At 39.3% G+C, this 13,195-nt stretch overlaps 1 protein-coding gene and 1 long non-coding RNA gene across 9 annotated transcripts; one reads left to right on the top strand and one right to left on the bottom strand.

Moving 5' to 3' along the window:
- Positions 1-212: 212 nt before the first annotated feature.
- Positions 213-6,031, bottom strand: LOC139023887 (uncharacterized). 6 transcript variants are annotated; one of them, XM_070438045.1, is made up of 7 exons: positions 5,832-6,031; positions 5,354-5,373; positions 2,433-2,491; positions 2,034-2,231; positions 1,731-1,933; positions 1,101-1,154; positions 213-457 (listed from the first exon to the last, which is right to left on the bottom strand). In XM_070438045.1, exons 3-7 carry the CDS (start codon positions 2,473-2,475, stop codon positions 410-412), a joined length of 546 nt encoding a protein of 181 aa, XP_070294146.1. In that variant the 5' UTR covers positions 2,476-2,491; positions 5,354-5,373; positions 5,832-6,031; the 3' UTR covers positions 213-409. The 6 variants fall into 6 exon arrangements, 5 of the variants coding, with proteins under 5 accessions (XP_070294146.1, XP_070294145.1, XP_070294143.1 ...); XM_070438044.1 differs by having other exon boundaries at positions 2,433-2,499; positions 5,832-6,030; XM_070438042.1 differs by lacking the exons at positions 5,354-5,373; positions 5,832-6,031 and adding an exon at positions 2,689-5,272 and having other exon boundaries at positions 1,847-1,933; positions 2,433-2,499.
- Positions 6,032-6,124: 93 nt separating this feature from the next.
- LOC112068135 (uncharacterized) lies at positions 6,125-12,772 on the top strand. 3 transcript variants are annotated; one of them, XR_011475112.1, is made up of 5 exons: positions 6,125-6,227; positions 6,939-7,064; positions 9,457-10,424; positions 10,611-10,669; positions 11,136-12,772. It is a non-coding gene; the product is annotated as an uncharacterized lncRNA (long non-coding RNA). The 3 variants fall into 3 exon arrangements; XR_011475111.1 differs by having other exon boundaries at positions 6,129-7,064; XR_002893518.2 differs by lacking the exons at positions 6,125-6,227; positions 6,939-7,064 and having other exon boundaries at positions 7,079-10,424.
- The last annotated feature ends 423 nt before the right edge of the window (positions 12,773-13,195 follow it).

Here is a 13,195-nt window from a genome sequence, read left to right as displayed (position 1 = left end):
ATTTGTAAGCTTGTTTAAAAAAAACATCTCGGTCAATGTCACCTCCAGGGCGCAGTACATCTCTCATTTACTAAATGATGTGTTCAATAAGTGCTTCTTCGGTGAGTAAACTACTTGGAAAAAGATCACTGTGGTAATTTCTGCTATTTGAGATTAATATGTTCATAGACAAAGTAATTTGCATTCAAACAAGAAATTACTGGATAATGTACTTCCTACCATTGATTTCATTCATTCAGAATCCCTTCCAAAAGCCAATGTGTGAATGATTGAATCATACAATGATTACAGTGGTGTTTATGTATTACTGCTGATCACACTGTCTCACACACTTCTAAAGACAGGTTGGTCTCGTCATCTTTTCATCTTCAGGTGTGAGTGTACACTGCCTCGTTTCTTGGACCTTTCATCAGGAAATGCAGCAGCAACCGGCCTTCCCCTTGGTTTCTTTTCTCACCTTAGAAGAGAGTATATAGGTCAACCTTATTTGGAAAGCATTTATTGACAAACACTAATAGTACATGACTATTCTGTCATGTCACTCATGTATGCCTTCAGTCTCCTACCTAAAAATATATATTAGTTGATTACACCGTCTCTTTTTGCAAAGCCCATAAGAAGTCAATTATTTATGTATATTTAAAGTAAACCATATAAAATGAGAAATCACATACATGTAGGATCTTAATTGGATCACCATGTTCTAGGAGAACTTGTAGTGTATTTTAGGTTTAAAAAGGCTTTCAGACTTTCCCTTACGAAAAACATCAACCCTGTCACGCCCTGACCATAGTTTGCTTTGTATGTTTCTATGTTTTGTTTGGTCAGGGTGTGATCTGAGTGGRCATTCTATGTTGTATGTCTAGTTTGTCTGTTTCTGTGTTTGGCCTGATATGGTTCTCAATCAGAGGCAGGTGTTAGTCATTGTCTCTGATTGGGAACCATATTTAGGTAGCCTGTTTTGTCTTTTGGTTTGTGGGTGTTTGTCCTCCGTGTCAGTGTTTGTCGCCACACGGAACTGTTTCGTTTGTTCACATCGTTTATTGTTTTTGTTCCTGTGTTCAGTTTTTTGGATTTATATTAAAGACATGAACCCTTACCACGCTGCGCTTTGGTCCTCCTCTCTTTCTCCCGAAGACGATCGCTACAAACCCCTACAAAAATGTCCATTAATTATAATCCAAATAATAATTCACATTTCCTGTTGCTGCARGATTATTTTCCTGCTGTAGCAAACTGGYTCAAATTAAGATCCTACATCTGTACCATCCCAAAGGTCCTTGGCTCAGCCATTTCCATGGTATCATTTACCTATGAAAGTKATTAAAAACCCTTAGGGCTGTTTTCCCACATCCAGATTAAGCCTTCTGGACTAAAAAGCATGCTCATTAGAGAATCTATTGAAAGTGGTTTTTAGTCCAGGACCAGAGTTCATATGGAAGCCCAGTCTTTAGATGCCAATTATCACTGTAGATATTGTAGAATTGTTGGTCATCTCAGATTGATGAGAAGTAAAAGTAAAGTTGTAAAATATAAATACATATGTCATTTTTGACATAATTCACCTGTGAATGCATTTTGAATAAAAACAAATAGCCATGTATGAGTGTTAAACATAACGAGGCTTCTGTAAGTGGTTTCGTTCTGTGTCAACAAAACGGACTAACTTCAACTGTAGACATGTATGTAATTTATGACCAAACATGATAATTAAACTAAGAGTAAACTACCTTTGGCCATTTGTTTAGCCTCTCTTGAATCTTTCTAATTGCTTCTTCATTGCGAGGACACTTTGGTAGTCCTTTGCTCTCATGGAAGAGACAGTCCWCTGTGAGTATTACATCACCTCTGGTCACTAGTCTGCTACTGTCAGGTACAGTGTAGTCTGGATCGAAGATGTGATGCAGCACTACCAGGATGACAGGTTTACCAGCTGTCAAGAGAGATGGGATAACTGTAACAATAATCACGTAAACATACCTGATTAATGAATCATTAACGTTTTGACAATGTTCTTCATGGATATTGGTTACCTGGAATCTGCTGCAGTGCTGCTTCAACATCAGTCCCAGCACGAGAGACGATGGGACAGAAAGCCAGGATGACATCACTCTCCTCTAGTGACATCACTTCAGTTAAGTGTCTTTTGGCAGCGAGACGATGAATTAATTCCTTATGAGACCCCAGAGTATTCCCAGTCACAACAGTGAAGAATTTGTCCATCGTCGACCCTATAGAGATACACGAAATGTCTGAGGCAAACTAGAGAGGATTGTCAGATCTTTAGTGCTCACTCTGATCAACCCACAAGTATTATATAGCAAAAACCAGCAGTGAGTGAGCACTGAAGGACAAGGAAACGCAGGATTTAGCAGGGATTGGATGACAATGCATAGCCTAAATAAAGTGTCCCTATTAATTCCTTTAGATACCTGCAGGTGTTTGTGCTGCAGCTGGGCGGGGCTGGTTKGTCATCTCTGGAGCAGAAGTCCTATTTTTCTAGAAAGGAGATGTTGTTACTCATTCATCCAAAACAATGAATAATTTATTAAAATACTTGTTTTAAATTATTACTATTATTAAAGACAATAGCACATTTAATAAAAAAAAGTTTTGTGTCAAATCTCTGCTTTTGAATGTGTATTGTATTTAATAATAAGTTGTTTGCTGACAACAATAAGAAACTACCTTTGGCTGTATATCTGGCCTGTCCAGAATCTTTCTAATTGCTTCTTCATTGCGAGGACACAGCTTCAATATCAKTCCCAGTACGAGAGACGATGGGGCAGAAAGCCAGTATGACATCACTTTTCTGAGGTGACATCCCTTTAGTTAAGCCTCTTTGGGTGAGACACCTTGTAAAATCGTCATGAAACGTCCCAGTATTCCCAACCACAAAAGTGATGAACTTCTTTCCTGGCATTATAGACATACAGTGCAGTAAACTTAAGAGGGGATGGGTGACCCTGACATGCTCTATGACATTGACATAGAGCAGTGTTTCTTAACCTCCGGTCCGTGGAATGTTGCTGGCCGGTCCCTCAGATGGTTAGTTGACACCAATTTAGTCTGTTCTCAAATGCTGTTTTTTATGTAAGCTGTCCTCAATGGAGGTAGGACACTAACTTGTCTGTCCCTGAAATAAGGCACACCATGGCTGATCCCTGGTGCAAAAAAAGGTTGAGAAGCACCCATAGATAACCTTGCCAAGTGTCCAAGCCTTATTTTAGGCTATCACGATAAAGACGTTACATGGTTTCTGTTTTCTTGATTGGCTTCCTGAATACCCCACTTGATAGTTGTTTTTAATTACATTAAAGTAGCCTATGTATTTGAGTGAGCAGGCCATTGAACTGGTATTATTATTATACTGTTCTTTCTTGTCCAGTACCKCATGAGAAGGGATGTGCAGATTTTATAATAAACATCTTTAGATAACATTCCAGCCATCTGTTTCCTAGTTAGACTATCTTGGCATTGCCCTCAAACATTAGGCAACATACTACATATTACATACTGTAGTGGGCCTTGTTTATAAGAGGTGAGATGGAATCTGCCACTGGAGCTTGCTTTGGTGGCACTGTTGATTTCCGCGGGGCCACGGGCCAGAAGGTTGAGGGTTCTCTACCTGTTTCATTACACAGGGACGCTACAATACTATTACACATACAGTTGAAGTCGGAAGTTTACATACACTTGGGTTGGAGTCATTAAAACTAATTTTTCAACCACTCCACACATTTCTTGTTAACAAACTATAGTTTTGGCAAGTCGTTTAGGACATCTACTTTGTGCATGACGTAAGTCATTTTTCCAACAATTGTTTAGACAGATCATTTCACTTATAATTCACTATCATAATTCCAGTGGGTGAGAAGTTTACATACACTAAGTTGACTGTGCCTTTAAACAGCTTGGAAAATTATGTTATGGCTTAAGAAGCTTCTGGTTGACTCAAATKATGTCAATTAGCCTATTGGAGGTTTACCTGTGGATGTATTTCAAGGCATACCTTCAAACTCAGTGCCTCTTTGCTTGACATCCTGGGAAAATCAAAATAAATCAGCCAAGACCTCAGAAAAAAGATTGTAGACCTCCACAAGTCGGGTTCATCCTTAGGAGCAATTTCCAAACGCCTGAAGGTACCACGTTCATCTGTACAAACAATAGTACGCAAGTATAAACACCATGGACCACGCAGCCGTCATACCGCTCAGGAAGGAGACGCGTTCTGTCTCCTAGAGATGAACGTACTTTGGTGTGAAAAGTGCAAATCAATCCCAGAACAACAGCAAAGGACCTTGTAAAGATGTTGGAGGAAACAGGTGCAAAAGTATCTATATCCACAGTAAAAACAAGTCCTATATCGACACAACCTGAAAGGCCACTCAGCAAGGAAGAAGCCACTGCTCCAAAACCGGCATAAAAAAGCCAGACTACGGTTTGCAACTGCACATGGGGACAAAGATCGTACTTTTTGGAGAAATGGCCTCTGGTCTGATGAAACAAAAATAGAACTGTTTGGCCATAATGACCATCGTTGTTTAGAGGAAAAAGGGGGAGGCTTGCAAGCCGAAGAACACCACCCCAACCGTGAAGCACGGGGGTGGCAGCATCATGTTGTGGGCGTGTTTTGCTGCAAGGGGGACTGGTGCACTTCACAAAATAGCTGGCATCATGAGGATGGAAAATGATGTGGATATATTGAAGCAACATCTCAAGACATCAGTCAGGAAGTTAAAGCTTGGTTGCAAATGGGTCTTCCAGATGGACGATGACCCCAAGCATACTTCCAAAGTTGTGGCAAAATGGCTTAAGGACAACAAAGTCAAGGTATTGGAGTGGCCATCACAAAGCCCTGACCTCAATCCTATAGCACATTTGTGGGCAGAACTGAAAAAGCGTGTGCGAGCAAGGAGGCCTACAAACCTGACTCAGTTACACCAGCTCTGTCAGGAGGAATGGGCCAAAATTCACCCAACTCATTGTGGGATGCTTGTGGAAGGCTACCCAAAACGTTTGACCCAAGTTAAACAATTTAAAGGCAATGCTACCAAACACTTAATTAGTATATGTAAACTTCTGACACACTGGGAATGTGATGAAATAAATAAATAACTGAAATAAATMATTCTCTCTACTATTATTCTGACATGTCACATTCTTAAAATAAAGTGGTGATCCTAACTGACCTAAGACAGGGAATTTGTACTATGATTAATTGTCAGGAATTGTGAAACTGAGTTTAAATGTATTTGACTAAGGTGTATGTAAAACTTCTGACTTCAATGGTATATGTTAGTAGTATAAATGACTGAATTATTACATTAAATGATGTACTGTTCAAAATTACCTCTGTGGTTCATTGTGGTTCTATAGGAAAAATAAACAAATAGAAATAAAGTGTTAGTTTTTGCATAACAACCAGTGATTGTTTCTTTGTGACTGTTTCCAACTAGAATCTTTCACTTTCACTTTTAGGACTAATCGTAAAAGCAATATCAGTTTAGATCCAATTTAGCYTCTTATCTAGGAATCAATCTATTTATATTTCAACGCCAAACTTCAACATTACTCCTTTACAAATGTTTAATTTATGGATCAGTTCCACGAATAAAAAAATGAATGTTGGATGTTTGAAGGATGTCCACCCGCTAAAAAAATGTATAAACATTGAACCATAGTCTAATTGAATCGACATTTCCCAGGCCAGGATATACCACCAACAACCCTAGACACAGCCTAATGTTTAATAATTGCAGTAACTTTTATATTAATTACTTAKCTAAATAAAAATTGGCGAGGTGTTTGAGCAAATAAACATGACTTGCCTTGTAGTTGATCTGTTTGATAATAAGCGAAACTAATAGCAAGTGTGAGGGACGAGCTGGGTAGCCGGGGCGACGTTGATTTCATTGCAGTCGGAGTAATCTCAAACACCCGATTAGACTACAATCAACACATTAAAAGGTGGAAATAATTTTACCAATCAAACCATTCATATGTGCGGTCTTCCTCTCGCAGCATATGTGGTACGTCATTCCTTTCGAATGGCGATTCTGAACCACACGTCATACTGTGGTTTGTTTTTTTAGACTGAGTGCGCATGTTCACTATAGAAGCCAAAACCAAAATATTTCGCATGCGTTTTTAGTTCAAATTCCTGTGTTTCGCAGAAAATAGATTTTTTAGCTTTTGATCGGCAGTGTACCGTGTTCTATTTACAGGTAAGGAAAGTTATTCTAACAACTTAAATATGGCATTGGCAAGTATAGTCTATTTTCGTAGTATTACGTTTTAGCATGATTCTTATAAAAACCTGCTTGAATTATAATTTGGTGAGCTGTTTAGACCCTGATTTTCAGTTTCATGGTGTTAGCTAGCTAGCTAAGTAAGCATGTCATTTCTATGTTATGTTCCCACTCTAGTCTGTTCCCACAAAATGATGACTTCTCCCATCACTAAATTCAACAATTCCCTTCAATGTTTGTCTCAAAAGTAATAGGTAAAACACTTAACTTCAACAGGTGAAATATTTCATCAGATTAGTTGGTTAGTTGTTATTARGCTTTTAAAGGAGAAATCAACAGCAGTTTCTACATCCATTTTTGGACGTATAAATTAATGACAACTAAATGCCTCATGAGCTCAGTTCAACTGTCGTACTCCATCAGAACCCAAAATATAAGCTTATTGTACTCCAATATTTGTAAATTACCACAGGCCACGTGTTTGCCTTCCTAACCCGCTGTATTATTAGAATATTGTGATAAAAAAATTCACCACCTAAAACACTGCAGATGAGGCCGAATCAGGCAACTGTGTTTAGTTAGAATACTGTTAACGGCATGTAATCAACACAGAAGTTATACAGTGTGATGTTGGAATGTTGTTAGTTGAGTTACATCTAATGACAATGCTTTCCTTTCAAATGACAGAACTGTATTGGTTACTATGGGTGTTCACTTAACACCTCCTGTACACCCGGCGCAGCAAAGCTGCTGGTTAGAAGCGCAGTGTGTCTGCCTACAATTTATTTTCCGCAGAGGTGCTGAAGGGGAAAGGTACTGTATGTATTCTCAGATTAATGGGTATTCCAACAACAAAAAATGTAATCCTACACTGATGTGAAATGTTGAGAATTGCTCTATCCCTTTCATCTCTCCATTCCATAATGACATGCGTCTTTCCACAGTAATACTATTTTTGTGAGGAAAAATATTATCCTTTCCTCATTTCAAATAAGACTGTTTCCTGCTGGATGATTTTTAAAAATGGTTTTAAAGTAAGAGTACTAACTAGCTAACGACATCCTTATTTTTTTGATACAGTAATTTTTTGACTGACACTTTTCAGGACACTGAAGGACATCTTACATTAAAATTAGGCCTACATAAAATCAAGTGCATTAATCAACAGTGCAAAAATCGAAACAATCACAAATCAAAGAACCAGACAAAACAGGACAGATAAAAAGAGGAAGAGGATACAAACCCGGTTTAGGGTAAGGGTTTTGTATAGGGGGGTAGGGTTGGGAATAGGATACAGACCCGGGTTTGGGTTGGGGGGGACACATAGGATAGATACATAAGCATACTGGGAACACACAGAATGGGGGGTAGGACCACCAAACTGATAGGCTTCCTGGAAGAGGTGTGTTTTCAGGTTTTTGAATGAGATGACTGTCTGCATGTCATATGTATGGGGGGAGTGCATTCCAGAGCCTGTGTTTCAAGCAGCTAAAAGCCCGGGCACCCATGATGAAGAGGTGGAATGGGGGGTGATAAGGAGACCAGCAGAGGAGGAGCGTAGGGAGTGTGAGGGGGCATAGGCTGAGAGGTCAGAGAGGTAGGTGGGGGCCAAGTTGTGGACTTTCTAGGTGAGGAGCAGTGTCTTAAAGTTAATAGGGGATTGCACAGGGAGCCAGTGTAGATTGAGGAGGATTGGTGTGATGTGTTCAGTTGATCTGGTGCAGGGGAGGATTCTGGCAGCACAGTTCTGGACCAGTTGGAGTCAATTGATGAGTTGTGGGGATATGATGAGGAGAGTCTTACAGTAGTCAAGTCTGGAAGGGACGAAGGCATGGATCAGGGTTTCGGTGCTGGAGTGTGACAGTAAGGAGCGGAGCCTGGAGATATTCCGTAGGTAGAAGAATGCTGTCCGGGTGATGTTTTTTATGTGGGATTCGAATGAGAGGGAACTGTCCAGGTTGACACCGAGGCTTTTGACTTGTCTTGACAGAGGGACTGGGAAACCATCTATGATAATGCTGAGGTTGTGCTGTTTGGAGGGAGTGCATTTGGAGCTGATGAGCATGACCTCTGTCTTGTTGAGTTTGAGGAGGTTCATGCTCATTCAGCTCTGGATGTCATGAAGGCAGCTGATGAGGGAGTGGAGTGGTGGGTTTGGTGGAGAGGTAGAGCTGGGTTCATCAGCATAGCAGTGGAAGTGACCTTTGTCACATGATCTTGCCCAGGGGTAGGAGGTATATGGATACTTCTGACAATTAGCATTCATGGTTGAGGAAGGTTTTTGCACATGAATCTGTGATTTACAGGAATGAGGTCCATGGTTTGAATCATAAGTGAAATATATTCAGAAATCTATTACTTAAAACTATGCGGTTCACTAATCACTTATCAATCCATAATCATCCAGCAGCTGTGAGATGGATGCCTATGTCAGTAGAAATGACAGTATAACTAGTCACTGTAAATCAAGCTGCCCTCAAACCTATATAACTAGTACACAGTAATAAATACAGTATCAACATTGTTCTGAAACATGTTGGCTGGAGTTGTAATGTTATCTAACAACCAATACCGCTATACTGTAATTACATAGCAGTTCTTATCTAAGTACAAAGGGATATCATGTTTCCTAATTAGTTTCCCAGAAAACAGTACGATTTGTTTTTATTCAGCCCAGCATTATCACACATGAGTTGACTAGCCAACAAATCACAAAGTTGTACCTGATATGCCTGATATAGATTGCAAATAAGACAGCTGAAGCACCAATATTTTTCAGTGCCACTATTTGAGATTCACAAATCAATAATCACCATTGGAGCGCTCAGCAATAATATCACACAATCTTCAGCGCTCATACAATGATCCTATTACCACAATATAGTTATTACCTTTCAGTCTCAAATAGAAACAGCAATACATACAAAGTGCATAGGTTTAGGAAAACAAGCCCAGGAAGAACGAGAGATGTTCCTGGCTGGACATCATACTTTTGCCATACTTACGATTCCACTTCCAGGCTGCCATTACTGGAAATCTGGTCTAAGGAACATTCACTGCTCTTGTCCTCTTGAGCCATACCAACCTTTGCAAATAATGGGAATCTTCTGGGCATCTTCTAAGTTGCTTAAAAGTGTCTGACAATTTATATTACTTGTGTGCTATTTTGGGGGGCTTGCACGGCTCAAAGCACGGTCTCCCATAGAGTGGAGCCTGGTGAAACGGATGCTGAGGAGACCAGTGTCAGAGGAGTACAGTGAGCAGGTCGGTATGTAGGGGTGCAGGAGGTCCGTAAGGTATGTGGGCGCCAGTCCATTGAGTGCTTTGGAGGTGAGCATGAGAAGTCTGAATGTGATCCTGTATTGATCAAGTAAGCCAATAGCTCACGACACTTGTCACCACGACAATATCCTCTTTTATGGTTGACATCAGTATACAATATTGTCATCTCAGGTGACCTGACAACCCTCATTGGCAGTTGGGGGAGTTTAGGTGAGATGGAGAGGAGGAGATTCCAGAAGATGTCTGAGGAGTTCAGAGAGTCAAGGGTTAAAGGACAGATGACTGAAGGCGTTAGGGCAAGAAGAGTTGATGACTACATAAAGTCATTGAAAGCCAAGGTCAGAGTAACAGATGCTGGGATGGCAGCCTAACACTATATTTTAGCCCACACTTTTTAGGCACTACTTTTGAGTTTCTAAGTGTTTCATAGGTAGTTATTGGACCCTTGTTATGTATTCAGCAACCCTCCTGCCATTGCCTGGCAGCCAGGGATTGAACCAGTGACCTTGCTCTTACAGCTACAGATTAGTGCCTGATAAGTGTGGGCTTAAATAAAGTGTTAGTTTTAGAACCTCCCATAGGGTAAGGTAGGAAGTATGAAAGAAGAGAATAGTAAAATAAAGGTTCAGAGATGAGTTTGACAGAATTATTATGTGTTACAGAAATGAGTCATTTGTTTTCAGTATAAAAAGTGTACAATTTACTATTTCTTATAAAATAAATGTAATGTTTGGTTCCTCCTTATGTAGTTGAATACATTTCCTATTAAGTTGTCAAATTTTCGAGGTTCTGGGGTGGAGGCTGTTGTCCTCATCTTGAAGAAACATGGAGAAGACAAGGAGGTGCAGCATCTGGCCACTAGTGGAGTGCAACAGTTTGTCATGAGAACAGGTAAAGTATTATTGTAAAGCATATTAAAAGCCAGTCATTGTAATGCATGTTTCACAAGATGTTGGCAAGACAATGTGGTTGCTGTGTTGCTTGTTTTCCTATAATAATAATKTGGGCGCTTATACTTGTCCTAATGTATGTTATGTTACATGTCATTCTGCACCATGTTCTTTTAAATGTTCATAGGTGTGAACACAACTGGACCACAGGAGGGTCAGAGGAGCCGAGCAGATCAAATTCAGGAGGTTAAAGATGTCTTCAATTCTCAATTTGATATGTTTAAAGTGTTTTCCTTTCTCACAATAGCATACAGCAGAGAAATGTATGCACAATCAATAGATTACAGACTAAATGTACATTTGTTGTTTAGTGTTACCTGTAATGTAGTACGTAACATTTGATGTTTGATTTATACAGTATGTATGGCGATAGGTAGCCTAGTGGGTAAGAGTGTTGGGCCAGTAACCGAAAGGTCACCGGTTCGAATCCTGAAGCCAGCAAGATAGAAAAATCTGCTGTTCTGCACTTGGGCAAGGCAGTTAACCCCCAATAATTGCACCCCGGGTGCTGATGACATGGACGTCGATTACGGCAGCTTTCCGCACCTCTCTGATTCAGAGGGGTTGGGTTAAATGCGAAAGACACATTTCAGTTGAATGTGCAACTGACTAGGTGTCCCATGTCAAGATCTCTCTCTCTCTTCCCTGTTAGATGAATCTGGTGCCAAGGGTTGGTTCCCCTACTGTGCTTTTGAGGAGGGGACCATCATTAGATGTCTGGGGCATGAGTTAACCATCAAGATACCGTCATCTTTTGGATTCAAACAGCTGGAAGACATACTGGCCAAGGCAGTGGACTTCAAATTTGAAATATTAGTTGTAAATGAATTATCTTTGTCTCATTCTATCTTGTTATTGATACATTTTMCAATATCCAATTCAATTATTACTTGAGATTAGAGGTCGACCATTCCGATTAATCGGGGCCGATTTCAAGTTTTCATAACAATCGGAAATCGGTATTTTTGAGCGCCGATTATTGTTATTTTTTATTATTATTATTATATATTTTTTTTTTACACCTTTATTTAATCTTTATTTAACTAGGCAAGTCAGTTAAGAACACATTCTTATTTTCAATGACGGCCTAGGAACGTTCTGCCTCGACAGATTTTTAACCTTGTCAGCTCGGGGGATCCAATCTTGCAACCTTACAGTTAACTAGTCCAATGCTCTAACACTGATTACATTGCACTCCACGAGGAGCCTGCCTGTTAGCGAATGCAGTAAGCTAAGGTAAGTTGCTAGCTAGCATTAAACTTATCTTATAAAAAACAATCAATCAATGACTGTCATTGCTCCAATGTGTACTTAACCATAAACATCAATGCCTTTCTTAAAATCAATACACAAGTATATATTTTTAAACCTGCATACTTAGCTAAAAGAAATCCAGGTTAGCAGGCAATATTAACCAGGTGAAATTGTGTCATTTCTCTTGCGTTCATTGCACGCAGAGTCAGGGTATATGCAACAGTTTGKGCCGCCTGGCTCTTTGCGAACTAATTTGCCCGAATTTTAAGTAATTATGACATAACATTGAAGGTTGTGCAATGTAACAGGAATATTTAGACTCATGGATGCCATCTCCGTTAGATAAAATAACGGAACGGAATAAACGTTTTGTTTTCGAGGTGATAGTTTCCGATTAGTCAAAGGTATATGGTTTAGAGAGAAATAGTCGACGCGTTATAATTCCTGTAATAATTTGCAGCTGAATTTGAAAGGGGTTCCTTCGTTATTTTACCGTTCATGTCTTCCATAGAGAATGTCTTGATCTACTTCAAATAAGGTCTGTGTTTCGTGCAGGCTTAAACCGCCTCGACGTTTTGATACCCGTGTAAATCTCACTAGGATAAGGTAACGTTTGTCAACATATTTTCATAAATCCACTCTACAATTGTTTTTATCTTCGCTTATATTTAGCCAATATTGATCAGAGTTACCTTGTCCTATGGATATCTATACAGTTATAAAATTGGCACGGTGGTGTGAGCCTACATGAAACACAGACCTTATTTTAAGTGAATTWAAAAATATCCTATGGAATAAATGAAGGAACYGCTTTTCAGATTTTGCTAGGTGTCATGGGAATTATGACTCGCACTTTGGTCATCAATTCTTACCATGCCCATTATTAAAATAGGATTTCCTGCATATAGAAATTAAAGTTTTTGTTTTCAACATTCATCACAGGTAACTTAAACTCTATTTTTATTCAAACAGTTGAGAGTATTTGTCTCCTAAGCAGACTCTTCAGTATCATTGTCTCTTCAGARCTGTGTGTGTGTGTGTATTTATGTATTATATTAAGTTAAAATAAAAGTGTTCATTGTTCATTCAGTATTGTTGCAATTGTCATTATTACAAAAATGTGTGTGTGTATGATATATATATATATAAAACATTTAATTTTTTATAAATCGGTATCGGCTTTTTTTGTCCTCCAATAATCGGTATCGGCGTTGAAAAATCATAATCGGTCTACTTGAGATGACTGAAAAGAGATTGTAAGCCAGCTCAGCCCCCGAAATGACTCTTAACAACTATGCAAGAGATTTTATTGTGTGAAAAAGAAGGAAGGGAAGTGCTGCACAATAATAGATCTTTGTAGATAGAAGGTGCTCTTTTGGTAAAGGGGTTAATGTCACTCCCTCTTTGATCATGCCTATAATATCAATGGCAGTAAAGTCCTGTAACTTGTGGTTTTGC

This window comes from Salvelinus sp. IW2-2015, unplaced genomic scaffold, assembly GCF_002910315.2.
Source record: "Salvelinus sp. IW2-2015 unplaced genomic scaffold, ASM291031v2 Un_scaffold86, whole genome shotgun sequence".
In the NCBI taxonomy this organism is placed as follows: Eukaryota; Metazoa; Chordata; class Actinopteri; order Salmoniformes; family Salmonidae; genus Salvelinus; species Salvelinus sp. IW2-2015.
The sequence above is the reverse complement of the archived record's forward strand: the minus strand, read 5'-3'. Positions and strand labels throughout refer to the sequence as shown.